The sequence below is a fragment of the Mus musculus genome, chromosome 18 (genome assembly GCF_000001635.26).
Source record: "Mus musculus strain C57BL/6J chromosome 18, GRCm38.p6 C57BL/6J".
NCBI classification, from domain to species: Eukaryota; Metazoa; Chordata; class Mammalia; order Rodentia; family Muridae; genus Mus; species Mus musculus.
The window spans coordinates 9345403-9369267 of NC_000084.6; the positions used below are offsets into that span (position 1 = coordinate 9345403).

Consider the following 23865-nt stretch of genomic DNA (forward strand, 5'->3'; position numbering starts at 1 on the left):
AAGGCAATTACCGAAAGAGGGTGGAGGTTTTCATCAAAAATATCTAAGAGCATCCTTCCATCTGGGTCCCTGGTAAGGAAAGCAATAGAAATTAGAGTTTACTTTCTTTAATAAGTGCCACTCAAAATGAAATAAAACACATTTCAGTTCAACTGTAGTCTAGGAGACAGAAAGTGCTAAATTTAAGAGGCATTTCTGGTATTCTTAAGTACAGCATTTAATCCATTTTTGTTGAAGAAGCCACAAAGATTAAAACCTCTATGTGAATTAAGTAAAAGCATAGATTTTAATTTTCCAACACTCTCCTCTTCATTTCTTAACTAAATACAAAGTAATGGTTTTCATCTTGACATCTTCATACAGGTGTCAATGATTTTCATCTTGTTCATTCCTCTCCCATACTCCTTTCTCCATGTCTTCTCTCCAACTCTGCCTGCTTCCCAGTAAGGCTGACTGCCTTATCTTACGTATTCCACAACATTCACAATTTTTCTACCTTCCCTCTCAAGATCCCCTATGGCTCCTTAAATGAACTAAACCTAAAATGATCTAATTCTATCAGTGTTTTTTCTTCTTCTGATGGTTAGTAAGTATGACGAATGATGTGGGGGGGGGGAAGGGGGCATGCAGCAGGCAACAAAAATCAGTCTTAAATTGTCACAACATACACTGCTAACTCTAGCCACGAAGCGATTCTGAGATAGTTCTAACAGCACTCATTTGTGGTGAATCATGTTCACCTCACTTCAGGTTTTGTTCTGAATATACAGCATGCACACTGTAGCTTGCAGGCCAAACAATGCCAAGGAAACTGCCTGAAACCCCCCAGCTGGAACTTGAGACTCCTGGATATTATGAACCACAGTGTTTCTTACTATACAATGGTATCTGGACTTTATAGAATCATAATGGACTAGTTATGAAAAATAAATAATTTTGTTATTTTCCTATTGTCATTTCTGAGTATAAAAGCATCAAAATTAACACCTCTGAATTATGTATACTGTGCCATAGTATCTGATGTTTAAAAATGCAGTTTGGGTTGCGGACTTGAGTTTCATAAACTATTACTCAGTAAATGTGGTATGGGAAAGAACAGAATTTCCAGCAACTTCTGAAATGGTCCTAAAAGATACTTCTGCCATTTTGTATTGAACATGTATGTGAATCAGCATCCTCAACATTAAAAATTATAAAAATATCAAAAAATCCAAAACTCTGTGTCCTGCAGTATCAAATATTCAGCTAAGATTTCTTTATGTAAAAATAAATAAGTACACCCATCTCCTCACTATGCACACTTGTTTTCCTTTTTAATAAATGTAAAATTATGCTTCATACTGTAGTAACTTCACATCAGCATGTTTGGTTTGCATGTGTATTTTATAAACCAATACAGAGGGCTCATGAATGGATCATTGTTTAGAAGCCCTGGACCATTCGGTACACATGGCTGCCATCCATGGCTCTACATGTAGGAAATGGGGTTGTGGACTCAGGTTCACACACTGCTTTGGGCTACTGGGGTGTGGTCCATACAGTACCTTGAGATGGTTTCTGGTCTCATAGTTCCTTCAACTCTTGGCTTACACATTGCTTTGGGCTTTTGGCCTGTGGCCCACACAGCACTTTGGATCACAGCTGGCAAACAACTTATATAGATCTTTGAGTTGACAGCTTCAGATGTACAGTGTGCTCTGAGCTGCTGGTTTCTGGTGCACAAAGTGCTTTGAGCTGCTAGCTGCTGTACACATAGCACTTTGAGCTGCTCGTTTTTCATCTATACAGTGTTTTAAGCTACTGACCTCTCAGAACCTTAGGCTACTGGCTTCTGGTCCACACAGTACCTTGAATTGTTAGCTCTAGTCTAGACAGAATTAGGGGATGCTAACCGATGCTTTACACAAGCAGTTTGGGCTTTGGGCCTCTAACCTACAAAGTGCTTTAAGATGTTGGACTCTAGTCTATTTGGTTCTTTGGGCTGCTGGCCTCTGGTCAACTCAGAGCCTTGAAGTTTTGGTCTCTATAGAGAGCACGTCACCTACTCTGTGACACATCTACTTACATTCAACTGTTTAATATAGTTTGAGTTTTGTCTAAGAGAATCTTTGTGCCTCAATTTCCTTATCTGCAAAATGTAAATCATCAAAGTAGCACTTCTCAAAATCTGTTATTAAAACTAAAAATCCATGCAAAGACTGACAAGAGAAGTCTGAGCAAGCACTTAATAAAGCTGTTTGCTATCTACATTTATAGCTAAATTGACTTTGGAATATACTTCACTGGCAGAGGGCAGGCTCAACATCCATAGAACCTTGGCCCAAATTCTTGGTACCAAAACAAGAACTGAGAAATCTCCTTAAGTATGCTAATTAAAAGTTGGTTTAAAAGCACATCTGACTGTCACTACAGGTCTTACATGTAACTTTGGAATCTGTGTTTTCAAAGTTTGAGCTTGTACCACAGAAATGACAGGACAATGCTTCCATTACTACTGTTATCTTAGTTCAGATACCAAAGATGTTCTGTTTGTAGTTCTTACATCTAAAACTCTCAGAAGCCACAATGCATATGATCACAGTTACAGCATGGAACTGACCCCTACAGTGAACAACTTGCAGGTGCTTGCTATGTTCAGAGAGCTGTTTCCCTAGAATACTGCTCCCCAGAAGCTGCCATCAACACTGCACCACATGGCCTAACAACTATCTCTTCACATGGAAACTCAGGCTAGGGGTTGGTATGGAGACCACTAGTGGACAGCTGTCTTGCTGTTTGGAGGCCCTTCCTATTCCCAAACTAGTTTTGCATGGAACATTATGTCTATAAACACACCACATTAATCACTAAAATGTGACAGTGGCGAAACAGCCTTTGTGACAAAAATTAAGAGTGTGTTTTGTAAAAGTCCAATAAAAGGAAATCATTGCAAAGAAGTTTGGTACATATGTGGTCAAAATGGAAAGATTCTATCCTCAGTGCTCTGCAGATACCTTTCAGAGTCCTTACTATTGGGTTAAACATGTTTGAAAAGAGGAATTACAGATATGGCTTAATGCCCCAGATCTGAAGCAACAGTTTTGATGTTCAATTAAATTAGCAAATAAATGAAAGAGTTATTAACCTTTTCTCCCCTTCTAAAATTTGTTGTTATAATTTTTCATTATGTTTCCGGCATGTCTCATCGTGTGTGTGCATCTGAGTGCACACAGCCCTGCAGAAGTTAGAAGCAGCAGATGCACTCTGAGCTGCAGTTTGGAGGTTGTTTTGAGAACCAAATTCAGGTTCTCTGCAAGAGCAATGTATTCTCTTATTTACTCAGTTTCCTTTCAGGCCCACATTCCCCTGCCCCCCTCCCCGCCTTTTCTTCTAAATGTGCCTACCTGTATGAGAGAATGCTCACACGTGGAGGTACCCCATGGAGGGAAGAGGAGGGTATCACATTCTTTGGAGCTGGAATTATAGTCGTTTTTGAGGGGCATGATAGAGGTGCTAGGAGCCACCTCTATTGTGACAGAGCTCTTATTTAACTCACTCCTATAAAGCCACCTTAAATACTTATTACTGTGTTTAAGGTAGGTTTAAAAAAAAATCTAGTTTTACCTCACTTTTCAAACTAACAGAACCATTGCAAGATGCACTTTTATCAGGGAGAGTTTCTACATTGTTTTGTTTTGCATGTCAAAATTTCCACCAACTGATTTCAAACTAAATTTAACATTTTATAAAACATGGAATGCATAGTTAAGTTGCACAGAAAATAAGCAACAAAAAAAGAATTTGAGCCTTTTCAAGAAGTCTGCTCCTGCCACTCATCATGTTTCCCTGGTCCAGAGGTAGCTCAGCTTTTACCCAGCACTCTGGTGCATGAACCTTTACAAGTCCTATGAAAACACGCACTAAGAATATAAATGCAAAGAATATACAGAAGAACATAGTAAAACAATGTGTGATACTTTTAGAACAGAATCAAGTGGCCACATACCTGTTTTTGATGTGGTAATATATCGCAAGAGCTACACTGTAAAATAAAACACAGGAATTCAATGTTCTATAAACACACTCATCATTTCATATACTATGCAAATAAATTTAATTAAAAGTCACAGAGTCCATCTGAAAAGCTCCATTTCATCCAGAGTGCTGATAAGATTATACTCCAAATAAAGGCACTTCCAGGATTTTTACATTATTTTTGGAAATAACAGAGAAACAGGGGGGACTTACAGCTTTTCTATCAGATTCTAAGCTTTCCTCACTTTTAAAATGCAGGTACTATATAAAAGTACTATAAATTAAACCTACTCTGGAGTCTGCAATTCATGGCCTACTCTGTTAGCAAATTATTAGTTGTTTTCATAACTACCAGAAATAACAACAAACAGCACAACCAGTGGCTGGCATTTCTCTCACACCCATCTTAGCAAGCTATTCAGCACTGCCACTCACATCCCAAAATGGTGCTGTGACTTACCCAAAGCACTGTTTTAAAACTGTCTAAAATTTTCAAATACATGAACGTAATAAACATTCATTCTCCTCAAATTTTCCTTTCTAATATAAAATACAATATGCTCACCATAGAACTTTGGAAAGTTGTGAGGCAGCTCAGTGGGAGCATGCCTGCCTAGCACATTCACAGCCCTACATCTGATTCCCAGTACACGGGAAAGAAACTTTAAAATACTATTTTTTTGGCTAAGAATGGTGAGGAATACTTAGGAAGCAGGAGAATTGAAAGTTGGAGGCTAGCATAGGTACATAGAAAGAGTATGTCACTAAATCTCTCTCTCTCTCTCACACACACACACACACATCACAAAACAAAATACAGAAAACCAAAAACCAATCATTTGCCCACCAAAACTACTATCAGTTTGAGATATTCAGTTACTATTTGTACTTCTATGTGTGGGAACAAAGAGGCTGGCATCCTATGCTTAGATAACCATTTTGTTCCTCTTTTTTTTTTACCATTAGGAAGTATTGCTAATAAACATGATTTTAAAAGCTACTAGATATATTTCATAATGATTGCTCACTAATTACTGAATCATTCTCTGTGGCTGAATATTTAAATTATATGTACTGCTTGGTAATTAATTCACACCATAGTAAACAGGCTTACAAATCTCTGTGCAATTGCGGTTATATTATATCTGTAGGGGAGCATCCTATCTACACTGGGATGACTTGGTAAGTGGGGCTCTCAACAGACTGAAAGTGTCTTTGTACTTCTGGCCGTGTCCTTTCACTGCAGATTCACTGACACTCACCTTGAACATTTTGATAAAACCTTTTCATTCTGAATAGAAAATGGCATAGTTTTCATCATGATCATGTAGACTGGTCACTTTTAAATTATTTTCTTCTTTAAAATAATTGTCTAAAATTCTTTCTACTCCTTTTGTCTTACTTCAAATGTAAAAAAACAAAACAAAACAACAACAACAAAAAACACCTCAAAGCTATTTTCTTTGCCTCTAAAATGTGCTCTGGTTCCCAGAGAATAAAAATACTCTTCAGGAGACTACCAGAGGTAAAGATGACAGGAGGAGGGACAGCAGAGACTTAAGCCAGCTCTGAGGTGTGTACTATATCTACTGAGACTGACCTAGAACAGACCCTGGCACAGGACCATGAGCAAGTAACAGATCTTTCCTCCTAAATCACTAAGAATCTGAGCTGATGAGGGGTCTATGACTAAGGTAAAATGGCTTCAGAGTTAAGATAATACTGTTTTCAGAGTATCTTCCCATATATTCATAGCCCTATCATAGTCCCAATATTCTATTTTTTATTAGATATTTTCTTTATTTACATTTCAAATGTTTATCCCTTTTCCTGGTTTCCCCTCCGAAAACCCCCTATCCCCTCCCCCTCCTCACCAGGCGACCCCCTCCCACTTCCTGGCTCTGGCATTCCCCTACACTGGAGCATAGAACCTTCACAGGGCCAAGGGCCTCTCCTCACATTGATGATCGACAAGGCTATCCTCTGCTACATATGAAGCTGGAGTCATGAATACCACCATGTGTACTCTTTGGCTGGTGGCTTAGTCCCTAGGAGCTCTGGGGGTACTGGTTAGTTCATATTGTTGTTCCTCCTATGGGGCTGTAAACCCCTTCATCTCCTTGAGACCCAATATTCTAAATCAGATATTTCAGGTTCAGATAGCAGAACAGGATTTTTCACCAGTACATGGTTTGTGTCCTTTTCTTCTACCTGCTACTCTGGATGTACTCCATCCTTCTCTTTCATCTCTGGCTTGCTACTGGGAAGATCTAGGATTCAATGGAAGCTAGTAGCTTTTATTCCAGGCTCTTCAGAGCTTGAGAAGCTGCCAAGAACTACATGACACAAACATCTTCAGACCTTTTCAATTTTATCCACAAGCTCTACATACTTCTAAAAGGTTCCATGCTCTCCATTTTCTAGCAGTGAGCTCCATCTTAAGAAGTGAATGGGTTTAGTGAGGTCACTCGCATAATACACTATGTGTTATGTATAATGCATCTCTTCCCAGTTTCCCTGGGTTTATGCTCACGGGCCATTACCTCATGCTGGGGCAATGAGGCAAAGGAACCCTATGTGATAAAGCATACATACAGAAGTGGCCCCTGTTTCCCCCTTACAGGACTAAAACACTGACCATGGAAGTTAGTTATAGTCCTCAATGCCTAGACTGAGTCAGTGACTGTTACATACAAGCCTATACAGTATCTCTAACTCAGCAAACTTGGCCCATGAAAACAAGTTTATAGGTGGTAATTTTAGTACTTTATGTGCTAAAATGAGTTGTTACTAGATGTGAACTTTCTTAAGGAAACAGATAAAGTATCTGAGACTTTCAGTCAAGCTGTAAAGTTCTCTGAGACCACTTCCAAGGGTTGCTGTTGCTATTACTGTGCTGATGGGGGCAGGACAGTACAGGAAAACCAGTGCTCTTTGCTTCTTTAAACAATGAAAGTGAGAGAGAGAGAGAGAGAGAGAGAGAGAGAGAGAGAGGGAGGGAGGGAGGGAGGGAGGGAGGGAGGGAGGGAGGGAGGGAGGGAGGGAGGGAGGGAGGGAGGGAGGGAGGGAGGGAGATGTGACCCAAAGCCTCCCTCTTCTTCCCTCTAAGTCCATTTTAAGACAAGGACCTGAGGCTCCTGGCCAGGCCATCCCAGTCTAGGCATTAATTAGCTCAAGTCCCTATCTGGGACTGGAAGGGACAAGTATCATTTCATGTACTAGTCAAATTACTATAGGCACTGTGCAGAAATAGCTTCAGTCACAAATGAAAGGGCAAAACTGCACATGTATACACACAAACCAATGGGCATATTTTAGGTCATCAATATTTAAAATAAGGTGAAATGCTAGTCTCTCAATATATATGATAAACATGCCCAAATATTCTACATAACCCATCACTTAATAAAAAAATCTCCAAGTGTCAGTGACCCTCAAAATCAATAAACACCTTGGCACCAGTGACATTCAGAAGTCTGGACACTCTGGGGCCACAGTGAACACATCTGGAGAGATGGCTCAAAGGTTACAAGCAGAGGCTACTCCTACACAGATGGCCCAGAGTTCAATTCCAAGCAATCACATGGCAGCTCACAACACTCTGTAACTCCAGTCCCAGCGGGCCCTAGGCCCTCTCCTAGCCTCCAAGAGCACATAATGCATAAACATACATGTGGGCAAAATACCATAATACATAAAACAAAAATAACCTTTAAAAATTATCTTGTCAGACACTATAGCCCAAGCTTTTAATCCCAGAACTTAGGAGACAGAGGAAGGAAGAAGATCTATGAGTTCAAGGCTAGCCTGGTCTATAGGTAGTTCCAGGATAGCCAAAACTAGAGACCTTCTCTCAAAAAACAAAATAAAACAAAAACAAAAAAACAAAAAAAAAACCCCAAACAACAACAACAAAAAAACAACAAAAACCCCACACAAAAACAAATAACCCCCCTCCCAAGTCAAAACCAAACAAGTCTGCATACCCACCATTTGATGGTGTACTTGAGGTTTGGCTGGCTGACTGTGCTGTCATCTAGGAAGATGGTGGAGCAAGAGCTGTATTTCCTTGATGTCTGCCCTGGAGGATGCTAGAAAACAAGATGATCGTAGTTACACAAGACTTAAAATTTCACCAAGCAGCCCTTGCCAGCTAGTGTTTGTGAATTTGATACAAGCTGGAGTCATTTGGAGGGAAGGAATCTCAGCTGAGGAAGTGCCCCTACCAGACTGGTCTATGGGAATGTGTATGGGCATTTTCTTAGTGATCAATGTGGGAGGAGCCAGCAAACTGCGCAGTGCTACCCATGAGTTGTTGGTCCTCGGTGCTATAAGAAAGCACACTAAGGGGCTGGAGAGATGGCTCAGTGGGTAAGATCACTGACTGTTCTTCCAAAGGTCATGAGTTCAAATCCCAGCAACCACATGGTGGCTCACAACCATTCTTAGTGAGATCTGACACCCTCTTCTGATGTGTCTGAAGACAGCTACAATGCACTTAGATATAATAATAAATCTTTAAAAAAAAAGAAAAAAGAAAAAAAAGAAAGCACACTAAGTAAGCCATGAGGAGCAAGTCTGTAAGTACTGTTTCTCCATGGCCTCTGGTTCCTGCCTCAAGTTCCTTCCCTGAATTTCCTACAGATAGATTATGACTGGGACATTTAAGCAAGCTGAAATAAACACTTTTCTCCCAAATTGCTTTTGGTCATGGTATTTTATCACATTAATAGAAACCCTAACCAAGACACAACATTGCCCCTTTATCTGAGATCAGACACAAAGGAAACATGTCTTAGCAAGAGCTCTGCCACAAGTGCTAACAGAGTAGAACACTGGGTCACACTGGAATGCGTCTTGTTCTTTCCATGCTAAGGTGCTATCTCCCCTAGTACCGATCTTCTTGATGGGGATCACAGGAAGACTGCAGCATACAGTGCACTAAGGTGGCTTCTTTTTATGCATTAAAATTAAGTTGAGGACCCACTGTACCCATTTCTCGAGCCCTGGAACAATTAAAAACCTCCTGGCTAATATGCTTAAATTCACACAAATTGATCAATGGAAGTACTTCTCTGTTAAGACCCACTGCACTCTGACGTGGAAGACTGGGCTTCTGTAGGGATGGCCTTTAGGCAGCAGGTGCCCTTATGATTGTCATTTTTTAGGAACTGCACAAGTTCCAGTTCTATGGAGAACTTGAGCAAGGCAACAGCTTCGGATAGGCAACATGAACTTTACAGCCACGACAGCTAAAACTGAATGCTGAGGAGACATTTGTCAAATGTTTGGGAGACAGGGTTAGTAGACTTCCATCTGGGTAATTCTGGGTTAGAATGAAAAAGAAAAAAATAATCAAACCATTCAAACAAATCTTGTTATGACCTGATATGATTTTGACAGGCAGATGTCATTTTCAGGAACAAAAACCAAATCCTTTATACATCATAGAATCGCCTGCCTTATTTGTCTACTTTCAGCAAAACTCCTGGGATACGAAGTACCTGATCTAAGGCCCAGATATCTGCTCAGCATGTTCACACCTACTTCCTATCTGTAGGTTTCCTCTGAAGTGAAACTATAAACATCTGCAGCAACCCAAGAGAGGCATGAAAAAACTGCAAAACCCACAAACTTCTCTTGCAAATACTTACTGGTCAGTATTTTAGGTATCTGGCTCCTTAAAACAGGACTAGAAGGCAGCACTAGTGGCAGTTCTGTGGAATACTCTGTAAGCAGTTGACAGGTCAGAAGCACCAGCCTCAGCCCACCAAGGGATGCTCTGGAGCCTCCAGCTCAAGCTCACTACTAGGTACTTGTGTGTGGAAGGAGTATGGAGAGAGCAAGTCAAGTTCACTGTAGGATTCAATATTGAGTTTATGATGGCATTTCAGGATGACTGAATAATCAGCATTCTCCTTACAGCATCTTGGGATGTCATGTAAAGTCATTCTTTCATAGTAATAGCACTAAAATCAAGTAATATTAAGAAACATACTTATATAATATAAGTATATAGCAGACGGTCCCACGGTCCCCAGAGAACTCTCCACGCCGCAGGCACCTTACCACACCCAGGATCTTGGGATCATGGATGAGTGGAATGCAACATCTGTTCCAAAACAATCGTGGTGGGCCTGTGCCAGCAGGAGCATGGACACAGGAAACCCGCCCACCCAGGGGCTTGGGTCCCTTCCAGTTGGCACAAGCTCCGGGCCACCTTGGCCATGAATTCGGTGGAGAGTCCCACAATCCTCAGAAGACTCTCCATTCCACAGGCCCCCTAGCATGCCCAGGATCTTAGGATCATAGGTGAGTGGAACGCAACATCTGTTCCAAAAACATCATGAGAATCCTGAGACAGCAAGAGCAAGGATACAGGAGCTCAGGTTCCTTCTGGTTGGTGCTGGTCTACCTGGGTTTTGAACAAAGTGGACAGCCACACAGTCCCTAAAGGAGATACCACTTCCAGGTGCCAAAACACGCCCAGGATCTTAGGATTCCAGGATTCCAGGATACAAGGATCCCAGGAGCTTGGTCACACCAGGATCTCAGGGTTTCTGAGGAAGCTTGACTGCCAAGAACTTGGACACAGCCAGAATTTCAGGTTCATAGGATCCCGGAATCACAAGATCACATAGAAAGCTGGACTCGGAGAAGCCCTGAATCAACCGAGATTACAGGAAGGACAGGCTCCAATCAGACATATTGAGGACAGCAAGCACTTGAGATAATTAGATAGCGGGAGGCAAGCTTAAGAACAGAAGCAACAGAAACCAAGGTTACTTGGCATCATCAGAAGCTGACTCTCCCACCATAGCAAGTCCTGATACACCATCACTCCAGAAAAGCAAGATATGGGGAGCACCTCGGGGAGCCATCTTGGTTCCCAGATCCCTGAGAGACTAGTCTGCGCAGGTGACTACAGAGGCTACACAGCTTCTGGGACAGGAAGAATTGACACAGCTTCAGGGACAGGCCCTGTTTCGGGCCTTCATCTTCTGCAAGGAGGCAGGTCCAAACACCAGGTATCTGTGCACCTTCCCTGCAAGAGGAGAGCTTGCCTGCAGATAGTACTCTGACCATTGAAACTCAGGAGAGAGCTAGTCTCCCAGTGTAGGCAGCCGACTCCTTCCCCTTAAACAACACCACCGCACAGGCGCTAGCCCGAATCTGGCACCAACCCTTCCGGAGTGGGTGCATGCAAATTAAGGTGCCGGCAGACTGACCAATCCCAGGAGGACACAAAGCTTTTCCCTGTGCTGGGGTGTATATAAGGAGTTCTCCCTGGGTTCCCAGGGTTCCCGTAGCATCAAGGCGTTCCTGCAATAAAGCTGTTGAGAAGAATCCAACCGTGTTGCATTTTCCTTGTCAGATGAGGTGAGCGCAACAAATTGGTGGCCCGCACGGGGACAAAGGATCTCATTGATTCAGAACTCTTCAGCTGAGGAACGGCGATACCGGTAAGTCTCCCAAATTGATCCTCGGTTAAAAAGGGGGATATGTTTTTCTCGCCCGTAGACCCAGTATGGGTAGCTCTTGTCGTTGTTGTTTTGTTTTTTGTAATTTCTGGTCTCTGCTTTTGTTTGATAGAAGCAGTTAAGGCAGGTCAGAAAAATCTCATGGAACAAGAAGAAAGTATGTCAGAGGAAGATAGGAAACACATAAGCAAAAGAAAGAAAAGGGGCGAAAAGAGAGAGAAAAGGAGAAGGGAGAAAAGGCAAATTAAAATGGAAAAGGAAATAATGAGAAAGAAAAGGAAATAGCAAAAATATATCCCTCATTAAAAGACTTAACAATAAGTTCAGCAAGTTCTGACTCCAGTGACTCAGAGCTTGATAAAAATGAGGAAGCTGACCTAGAAGAAGAGGCAGCTCGGTATGAGAGGGATAGGTATGATCCAGATTGGTCATACAAAACCAATCCTTTAAAAAGGGGGCGGGGGGAGTCGGCTGGCAAACGAGTAAAATCGAAAGTGCCGACCACTCCACCTCTTAACCCTGAGTATCCAGGAAAAAAGGAATCCACAAAAGGTGGTAAACAAGGTACCTCATTTTGCCCAGAGGTTTGGAAGGAAGTTGGACTGACTTTCCCTGTCTTCTTAGATGGCCAGGGATGACGATATCATGAGCCAATAAAATTTAAAACTATTAAGCAACTGGCTGAGTCAGTCCGTACCTACGGGGTGAGTGCAGCTTTTGGAGTTGCACAGGTCGAGGGGCTTGCTAGATATTGCCTCACCCCGGAGGACTGGAATAATATTAATCGGGCTTGTTTGTCGTCCGGACAGTATTTAGACTGGAAGTCTTTGTCCTATGAATATGCAAACAGTCAGGCAGCAGCAAATTTAGCCACAGGACAAGATCCTCAGAGACATTGGGATGCAGATACGCTTCTGGGTTTAGGACGTTTTTGCTTTAGATCAAACAAATTATCCTGAAGCAGTCTATGCCCAAATAAATGAGGTAGCTACCAAAGCCTGGAAGGCATTGGCAAACAAAGGCACAGTCTCAGGCAATCTTACAAAAATTTTGCAGGGCCCCAAAGAACCATTTTCATATTTTGTAACGGGCCTCTTTGAAGCAGCCACTAGAATTTTTGGAGACCGGTGCCATCTCTTAGGCGTTGGCTGCCTACATCCCAGGTCTGCTGATAGAGTCTAACAGAATCACAGGAGGAACAAGCTCCAACTAGAGACAACTATAACAACTAATTCCAGAGATTACCAGATGGCAAAAGGCAAACATAAGAATCTTACTAACAGACACCAAGACCACTCACCATCATCAGAGCCCAACACTCCCACCTCAGCGAGTCCTGGATACCCCAACACACCCGGAAAGCTAGACCCGGATTTAAAAGCATATCTCATGATGATGGTAGAGGACATCAAGAAGCACTTTAATAACTCACTTAAAGAAATACAGGAGAACACTGCTAAAAAGGTAGAAGTCCTTAAAAAAAAAAAGCAGGAAAATACAACCAAACAGGTGATGGAATTGAACAAAACCATACAAGACCTAAAAAGGGAAGTAGACACAATAAAGAAAACCCAAAGGGAGACAACGCTGGAGATAGAAACCCTAGGAAAGAAATCTGGAACCATAGATTTGAGCATCAGCAACAGAAGACAAGAGATGGAAGAGAGAATCTCAGGTGCAGAAGATTCCATAGAGAACATCGGCACAACAATCAAAGAAAATGCAAAATACAAAAAGATCCTAAGTCAAAACATCCAGGAAATCCAGGACACAATGAGAAGACCAAACCTACGGATAATAGGAGTAGATGAGAATGAAGATTTTCAAAATTAAAGGGCCAGGAAATATCTTCAACAAAATTATAGAAGAAAACTTCCCAAACCTAAAGAAAGGGATGCCCATGAACATGCAAGAAGCCTACAGAACTTCAAATAGACTGGACCAGAAAAGAAATTCATCCGGACATATAATAATCAGAACAAAAAATGCACTAAATACAGATAGAATATTAAAAGCAGTAAGGGAAAAAGGTCAAGTAACATATAAAGAGGAACCTATTAGAATTACACCAGACTTTTCACCAGACACTATGAAAGCCAGAAGATCCTGGATAGATGATATACAGAAACTAAGAGAACACAAATGCCATCCCATGATACTATACCCAGCCAAACTTTCAATTACCATAGATGGAGAAACCACAGTATTATATGACAAAACCAAATTCACACAATATCTTTGCACGAATCTAGCCCTTCAAAGGATAATAACAGAAAAAAAGAAAAAAAGAACCAATACAAGTACGGAAACGCCCTAGAAAAAGCAAGAAAGTAATCCTTCAACAAACCTAAAAGAAGACAGCCACAAGAACAGAATACCAACTCTAAAAACAAAAATAATAGGAAGCAACAATTACTTTTCCTTAATATCTCTTAATATCAATAGACTCAATTCCCCAATAAAAGGACATAGACTAACACACTGGTTGCACAAACAGGACCCAAAACTTTGCTGCTTACAGGAAACCTATCTCAGGGAAAAAGACAGACACTACCCCGGAGTAAAAGGCTGGAAAACGATTTTCCAAGCAAAAGGTCTGAAAAAACAAGCTGGAGTAGCCATTCTAATATCGAATAAAATCGACTTCCTATCAGAGTTATCAAAAGAGACAAGGAGGGACACTTCATACTCACCAAAGGTAAAATCGTCCAAGAGGAACTCTCAATTCTGAATATCTATGCTCCAAATGAAAGGGCAACCACATTCATTAAAGAAACATTAGGAAAACTCAAAGCAACCATTGCACCTCACACAATAATAGTGGGAGATTTCAACACCCCACTTTCATCAATGGACAGATGGTGGAAACAAAAACTAAACTGGGACACAGTGAAACTAACAGAAGTTATGAAACAAATGGATTTAACAGATACCTACAGAACATTTTATCCTAAAACAAAAGGATATACCTTCTTCTCAGCACCTCATGGTACCTTCTCCAAAACTGAACATATAATTGGTCACAAAACAGGCCTCAACAGATACAAAAATATTGAAACCGTCCCATGCATCCTATCAGATCACCATGGACTAAGGCTGATCTTCAATAACAACATAAATAATAGAAATCCAACATTCACGTGGAAACTGAGCAAGACTCCACTCAATGATACTTTGGTCAAGGAAGGAATAAAGAAAGAAATTAAAGACTTTTTAGAGTTTAATGAAAATGAAGCCACAACACCGAAATTTATGGGACACAATGAAAGCATTTCTAAGAGGAAACTCATAGCTCTGAGTGCCTCCAAAAAGAAACTAGAGAGAGCACATATTAGCAGCTTGAAAACACACCTAAAAGCTCTAGAACAAAAGGAAGCAAATTCACCCAAGAGGAGTAGATGGCAAGAAATAATCAAACTCAGGTGCGAAATCAACCAAGTGGAAACAAGAAGAACTATTAAAAAAAAAAATCAATCAAAGGAGGAGCTGGTTCTTTGAAAAAAACCAACAAGATAGATAAACCCTTAGCCAGACTCCCTAGAGGGCACAGGGACAGCATCCTAATTAACAAAATCAGAAATGAAAAGGGAGACATAACAACAGATCCTGAAGAAATCCAAAACACCATCAGATCCTTCCACAAAAGGCTATACTCAACAAAACTGGAAAACCTGGATGAAATGGACAAATTTCTAGACAGATACCAGGTACCAAAGTTAAATCTGGATCAGATTAATGATCTAAACAGTCCTATATTCCCTAAAGAAATAGAAGCAGTCATTAATAGTCTCCCAGCCAAAAAAAGCCCAGGACCAGATGGGCTTAGTGCAGAGTTCTATCAGACCTTCAAAGAAGATTTAATTCCAGTTCTGCACAAACTATTCCACAAAATAGAAGTAGAAGGTACTCTACCCAATTCATTCTATGAAGCCATAATTACTCTGATGCCTAAACCACAGAAAGACCCAACAAAGATAGAAAACTTCAGACCAATTTCCCTTATGAATATCGATGCAAAAATATTCAATAAAATTCTCGCTAACCGAATCCAAGAACACATCAAAACAATTAACCACCCTGACCAAGTAGGTTTCATTCCAGGGATGCAGGGATGGTTTAATATATGGAAATCCATCAACATAATCCACTATATAAACAAACTCAAAGACAAAAACGACATGATCATCTCGTTAGATGCTGAGAATGCATTTGCCAAAACCAACACCCATTCATGATAAAAGCCTTGGAAAGATCAGGAATTCAAGGCCCAGACCTAAACATGATAAAAGCAATCTATAGTATACCAGTACCCAACATCAAAGTAAATGGTGAGAAGCTGGAAACAATCCCACTAAAATCAGGGACTAGACAAGGCTGCCCACTTTCTCCCTACCTCTTCAACATAGTACTTGAAGTTATAGCCAGAGCAATTCGACAACAAAAGGAGATCAAGGGGATACAAATTGGAAAGGAAGAAGTCAAAATATCACTATTTGGAGATGATATGATAGTATATATAAGTGACCCTAAAAATTGCATCAGAGAACTCCTAAACTTGATAAACAGCTTCAGTGAAGTAGCTGGATATAAAATTAACTCAAACAAGTCAATGGCCTTTCTCTACACAAAGGATAAACAGGCTGAGACAACACCCTTCTCAATAATACAAAATACCTTGTTGTGACTTTAACTAAGGAAGTGAAAGACCTGTATGATAAGAACTTCAAGTCTCTGAAGAAAGAAATTAAAGAAGATCGCAGAAGATGGAAAGATCTCCCACGCTCATCGATTGGCAGGATCAATATAGTAAAAATGGCTATCTTGCCAAAAACAATCTACAAATTCAATGCAATCCCCATTAAAATTTCAACTCAATTCTTCAAATCATTAGAAAGGGCAATTAACAAATTCATCTGGAATAACAAAAAACCTAGGATAGCAAAAACTCTTCTCAAGGATAAAAGAACCTCTGGTGGAATCAGCATGCCTGACCTAAAGCTGTACTATAGAGCAATTGCGATAAAAACTGCATGGTACTGGTATAGCGGCAGACAAGTAGACCAATGGAATAGAATGGAAGACCTAGAAATGAACCCACACACCTATGTCACTTGATCTTTGACAAGGGATCTAAAGCCATCCACTGGAAAAAGACAGCATTTTCAACAAATTATGTTGGCACAGCTGGCAGTTATCATGTAGAAGAATGTGAATTGATCAATCTCTATCTCCTTGTACTAAAGTCAAATCTAAGTGGATCAAGGAACTCCACATAAAACCAGAGACAGTGAATCATATAGAGGAGAAAGTGGGTAAAAGCCTCGAAGATATGGACACGGGAAAAATTCCTGATGATTCCTGAATGGCTTGTGCTGAAAGATTGAAAATCAACAAATGGAACCTCATAAAATTGCAAAGCTTCTGTAAGGCAAAAGACACCGTCAATAAGACAAAAAGGCCACCAACAGATTGGGAAAGGATCTTTACCTATCCTAAATCAGATAGGGGATTAATATCCAATATATATAAAGAACTCAAGAAGGTGGACTCCAGAAAATCAAATAACCCCATTAAAAAATGGGTCTCAGACCTAAACAAAGAATTCTCACCTGGGGAATACCGAATGGCTGAGAAATAACTGAAAAAATGTTCAGCATCCTTAATCATCAAGGAAATGCAAATCAAAACATCCCTGAGATTCCACCTCACACCAGTCAGAATGGCTAAGATCAAAAATTCAGGTGACAGCAGATGCTGGCGAGGATGTGGAGAAGAGGAACACTCCACCATTGTTGGTGGAATTCCAAGCTTGTACAACCACTCTGGAAATGATTCTGGCAGTTCCTCAGAAAATAGGACAAAGTACTACTGGAGGATCCCGCAATACTTCTCCTGGTCAAATATCCAGAAGATGTTCCAATTGGTAAGGACACATGCTCCACTATGTTCATAGCAGCCTTACTTACAATAGCCAGAAGCTGGAAAGAACCCAAATGTCCCTCAACAGAGGAATGGATACAGAAAATGTGGTACATTTATACAATGGAGTACTACTCAGCTATTAAAAAGAATGAATTTATGAAATTCCTAGGCAAATGGATGGCAGTGGAGGGCATCATCCTGAGTGAGGTAACCCAATCACAAAAGAACTCACATGATACGTATTCACTGATAAGTGGATATTAGTTCAGAAACTTAGAATAACCAAGATACAAGATACAATTTGCAAAACACATGAAACTCAAGAAGAATGAAGACCAAAGTGTGGACACCTTGCCCCTTCGTAGAATTGGGAACAAAACATCCATGGAAGGAGTTTCAGTGACAAAGTTTGGAGCTGAGAGGAAAGGATGGACAATCTAGACTGCCCCACCTGAGTATCCATTCCATAATCAGCCTCCAAAAGATGACACCATTGCATACACCAGAAAGATTTTGTTGAAAGGATCCTGATATAGCTGTCTCTTGTGAGGCTATGCTGGGGCCTAGCAAACACAGAAATGGATGCTCACAGTCAGCTATTGGATGGAACACAGGGTCCCCAATGGAGGAGCTAGAGAAAGTACCCAAGGAGCTAAAGAGGTCTGCAGCCCTACAGGTGGAACAACAGTATGAATTAACCAGTACTCCTGGAGCTCGTGTCTCTAGCTGCATATGTAGCAGAAGATGGCCTAATCGGCCATCATTGGGAAGAGAGACCCCTTGGTGTTGCAAACTTTATATTCCTCAGTATAGAGGAACACCAGGGCAGAGAAGTGTGAGTGCGGGGGTTGGGGGAAGGGTATGGGGGCTTTTGGGATAGCATTTGAAATGTAAATGAAGAAAAAAGAAAATACTTAATTAAAAAAATATGTGAACAGTGAAAAAAATACAATCTGTTTTTTTTTAATAAAAAAAAAAAAGAGCAAGGATATCATGAATTTTGTAGGCAAATGGGTGGAACAAGAATATATCATCCTCATACTCATAGCTCTGAGTTTCTCCAAAAAGAAACAAGAGAGAGCACATACTAGCAGCTTGACAGGACATGTAAAAGCTCTAGAACAAAAGGAAGCAAATTCACCCAAGAGGAGTAGATGGCAAAAAATAATCAAACTCAGGGCTGAAATCAACCAAGTGGAAACAAAAAGAACTATAAAAAGAATCAACAAAACCAGGTGCTGGTTCTTTGAGAAAATTAACAAGATAGATAAACCATTAGCATGACTAATTAGAGGGCACAGGGACAGCACAGGGACTAACAAAATCAGAAATGAAAAGGGAGACATAACAACAGAATCTGAGGAAATCCAAAACTTCATCAGATCCTACTATAAAAGGCTATACTCAACACAAGTGGAAAATCTGGATGAAATGGGCAATTTTCTACACAGATGCCAGATACCAAAGTTAAATCAGGGTCAGATTAATGACCTAAAGAGTCCCATATCCATGCAGAGTTCTACCAGACCTTCAAAGGATACCTAATTCCAATTCTCCTCAAACTATTCCACAAAAAAGAAACAGAAGGTACATTAACCACATAAAGACCCAACAAAAAAAGAGAACTTCAGACCAATTTCCCTTATGAATATCGATGCAAAAATACTCAATAAAATTCTCACAAACCGAATCCAAGAACACATCAAAACCATCATCCATCATGATCAAGTAGGCTTCATCCCAGGGATGCAAGGATGGTTCAACAAACAGAAATCCATCAATGTAATTCATCACATAAACAAACTCAAAGAAAAAAAACCACATGATCATCTCATTACATGCTGAGAAAGTATTCCACAAAGTCCAACTCCCCTTCATGAGGAAAGTCTTGGAAAAATCAGGAATTCAAGGCCCATACCTAAACATAATAAAGCAATATATAGCAAACCAGTAGCCAACATTAAACTAAATGGTGGGAAACTAGAAGCAACCCACTAAAATCTGGCACTAGACAAGGCTGCCCACTCTCTCCCTACCTATTTAATATAGTATTTGAAGTCCTAGCCAGAGCAATTAGAGAACAAAAGGAGATCAAAGAGATACAAATTGGAAAGGAAGAAGTCAAAATATCACTATTTGGAGATGATATGATAGTATATATAAGTGACCCTAAAAATTCCATCAGAGAACTCTTAAACCTGATAAACAGCTTCAGTGAAGTAGCTGGATATATAATTAACTCAAACAAGTCAATGGCCTTTCTCTACACAAAGGATAAACAGGCTGAGAAAGAAATTAGGGAGACAACACCCTTCACAATAATATAAAATACCTTGTCGTGACTCTAACTAAGGAAGTGAAAGATCTGTATGATAACAACTTCAAGTCTCTGAAGAAAGAAATCAAAGAAAATCTCAGAAGATGGAAAGATCTACCATGCTCATGGATTGGCAGGATCCATGAACATAAAAATGACCATCTTGCCAAAAGCAATGTATAGATTCAATGCAATCCTCATCAAAACTCCAAGTCAATTCTTCACTTTGTTAGAAAGGGCAATTTGCAAATTCATGTGGAATAACAAAAATCCTAGGAGAGCAAAAACTATTCTAAACAATAAAAGAACCTCTGGGGGAATCACCATCCCTGACCTCAAGCTGTACTACAAAGCGATTGTGATAAAAACTGCATGGTACTGGTACAGTGACAGACAGGTAGATCAATGGAACAGAATTGAAGACCAAGAAATGAACCCACACACCTATAGTCACTTGATCTTTGATGAAGGAGCTAAAACCATCCAGTGGAAAGAAGACAGCATCTTCAACAAATGGTGCTGGCTCAACTTGAAGTTAGCATGTAAAAGAATGCGAATTGACCCATTATTATCTCCTTGTACAAAGCTCAAGTCTAAGTGGATCAAAGAACTCCACATAAAACAAGAGACACTGAAACTTAAAGAGTAGAAAGTAGGGAAAAGCTTCGAAGATATGGGCACAGAGGAAAAATTTCTGAACAGAACACCAATGGCTTGTGTTGTAAGGTCAAGAATTGACAAATAGGACCTCATAAAATTGCAAAGCTTCTGTGAGGCAAAGTACACTGTCAATAAGACCAAAAGGTAACCAACAGAGTGGGAAAAGATCTTTACCAATCCTATATCCAATAGGGGTAATATCCAATATATACAAAGAACTCAAGAAGTTAGACACCAGAGGAGCAAATAACCATATTAAAAAATGGGGTACAGAGCTAAACAGAGAATTCTCAACTGAGGAATACCAAATGGCTGAGAATGACCTAAAAAAATGTTCGACATCCTTAGCCATCGTGGAAATGTAAATCCAAACAACCCTGAGATTCCACCTCAAGCCAGTAAGAATGGCTACGATCAAAAACTCAGTTGCTAGCAGATGCTGGTGAGGATGTGGAGAGAGAGGAACACTCCTCCATTTTTGGTGGGACTGCAAACTAGTTCAACCACTCTGTAAATCAGTTTGGCGGTTCCTCAGAAAATTGGACATACTTCTACTGGAAGACCCAGCAATACCACTCCTGGGCATATACCCACAAGATGCTCCAACATGTAATAAGGACACTTGCTCCACTATGCTCATAGCAGCTTCATGTATAATAGCCAGAAGCTGGAAAGAACCTAGATGTCCCTCAACAGATGAATAGATACAGAAAATGTGGTACATTTACACAATGGAATACTACTCAGCTATTAAAAACAATGAATTTATGAAATTCTTAACCAAATGGATGGATCTGGAGGATTTCATCCTGAGTGAGGTAATACATTCACAAAAGAACACACATGATTTGCACTCACTGATAAGTGGATATTAGCCCAGAAACTCAGAATCTTTCTTAGAAGGGGTAACAAATTACCCATGGAAGGAGTTACAGAGACAAAGTTCGGAGTAGAGACTGAAAAAAAGACCATCCAGAGACTGCCCCACTTGGGGATCCATCCCATAAACAACCACCAAACCCAGATACTAGGCAGATGCCAACAGGGCCTGCTAACAGGAGCCTGATATACCTATCTCCTGAGGGCCTCTGCCAGTGCCCGGCAAACACAGAAGTGGATCCTCATAGTCATCCATTGTACTGAGTACCAGGTCCCCAATGAAGGAGCCAGAGAAAGTACCCAGGGAGCTTAAGGACTCTGAAGCCCCATAGGGGGAACATCAATATGAACTAACCAGTACCCCCAGAGTTCTTTGGAACTATAGCACCAATCAAAGAAAACACATTGTGGAACTTGTGGCTCTAGCTGTATATGTAGCAGAGGATGGCCTAGTTGGTCATCAATGGGAGGAGAGTCCTTTGGTGGTCCTTGGTCCTGCGAAGGTTCTACACCCCAATATAGGGGAATGCCAGAACCAGGAATAGGAGTGGGTGGGTTGGGGAGAAGGCGTATTGGGGAGGGGATAGGTGATTTTAGTAGAGGAAACTAGGAAAGGGGATAACATTTGAAATGTAAATAAAAAATATCTAATAAAAATTTTTAAAAAAGAAATATAAGAAATGAAAAAAAGCCTTGCTTATGACATCTGTATGTTGCAGGTACAAAACCTAGTGCTTCCACTAAATCAACAGATTCTGACATAAAAATTCAGCTACTATGCTATGCTAAAATTCAGTTACTATGCTACTAAGTATTTTAGAGGTATGTTATAATATTAGTAATTCAAACAAAGCAAAAAACAATAGTATTTTACTTCTAGATGTTGTAGGGTTTCAATCTTTCCTTAGATAATTCCCTGAATATTAAACTGTGATACACAAAGTGCCAAGAACTGGAGCTGTGGGGCACTGTGCTACACTGCAGCAATGAATATAGCTTGAACCCTCCCCCCTGCCCCACTCCTTCATTTATCATTGAGTCTGTGGGTAAGAACATATGTGCCATGTATGCAAACCAGGGGGGGTCAAAGCTCAGCTTAGTCTTTCACCAAGGAATCAGTCCCGGCCTGTAGGTGGCCCAGCTCTGTATTATTATATCCCCAAACTTAGGGCTGAAATCCTTTCTAAGATAACAATTCCACTCCCAAACCAATATTCAGCTTCAGTGTCTCATCAATATAGTTGCAAATGGCCTCAAGCTACTAGCTGAAATTCTAACAGTCAAGCTGTGTTTAACCTAAAACCTTATAGCACTAGCATGCTGAAAGCAGAAACCTATTAGAGCTTTTGAGAGAGACTGTACTGATCTATTCCTTTAAGAGCACAGCAGGAGGGCAGGAATACCAAGGACTAACACCTAACCACAATGCCACAACATGGACAGCTGTTTCTGATGGAACGAAAGAACTAGTGTTCACACCAGTCACAGGATACTCACTTAGGCTTCATCAACATTTGAAATGCTATTCAGTATGCTAGATCGTTCTTAGCTTCAGCCATGTTTTATCATTGTCCTATGATTCTCAAAACAAACAGTGTGCTTATATACGTGTGACAGAGTCTTCTCTCCCTGCAACATTGCAATCTGCTGGTAAAAAGATGGTAGTGAGAGGCACAGCAGACACTGGTTACAAACCACAACAATGACCAGCACATCCAAGGTTGCAACAGTGGTACTTTTATCTGGAAGGTAGCCAACAGCAACCTCACTGGACTGAAGGCCCACTCAAAAGGAGAGAATTCATGCCTGCTACTACAACCTAGTCAACTACCCTTGGACAGTGAGGCACTGAATCCTAAACTAGTATAATCTCTAAAACCAGTCTAAATGTTTATCCTTATATTCACAGATAAGTTTAACTCTTGTTGATCATCAAAGAAACTTGGTTTTGTAGCAGATGGGGACCATCATAGAAATTCACACCTGGTCAAAATTCAACAAACTACTAAATGTGGGGTGTCCATCCCCAGTTGATACATTGCAACACACCCCCTACACCCAAGGTTCAGGAAACATCATGGAAGATGTTCTGGGAAGAAAGACTATACATATACAAATCAGAGGAGCAGGTTATCTACTGAGAAATAGTTTTCTATATATGATGCAGAGTTGCACCCATGAAATTTTAACAATATAGCCACCTAAAGACGACTTTTTACACCTAGCTGACATACCAAGGTAGAAGGGAGAAATCTCACAAGGTCCTACCCACAATAAAAAGCTCTACAGGCAGGCAATGGCTGCTCAGTGAGAGAGTTGAACTTTTCCAGGGGTGAGCTCCATGACAGGCTACCCAATCCCAAGTGGGCATTCCTAAACACACATACATATGAGCATACTAGATTCATCAGGTTGCATTTATATATAAGTGTGTGTTTCTCTCTGTGCCTCTCTCTGCTTCTCTATGCATGTATGTGTGTGTGACAGACAGACTGACAGAATCAAAAAGACAAAGTTGAAGAGTGGTGGTGGTGGGGGGAGAATATGATGTAAATACATGACCATGCATAAAAATCTCAAGAATGGTAATAA

At 40.5% G+C, this 23865-nt stretch overlaps 1 protein-coding gene across 4 annotated transcripts in view; it reads right to left on the reverse strand.

The window, feature by feature from the left end:
- The window catches only part of Ccny (cyclin Y), a 137851-nt gene that overhangs the window by 33099 nt on the left and 80887 nt on the right, over nt 1–23865 (reverse strand). For all 4 annotated transcript variants that reach the window (NM_026484.4, XM_030250583.1, XM_030250584.1 and 1 more), the window contains 3 exons: nt 8005–8105; nt 3986–4021; nt 12–69 (listed from right to left, as the gene is read on the reverse strand). In NM_026484.4, coding sequence (NP_080760.2) covers nt 12–69; nt 3986–4021; nt 8005–8105 — 195 coding nt within the window. The remainder of the gene's footprint in view (nt 1–11; nt 70–3985; nt 4022–8004; nt 8106–23865) is intronic.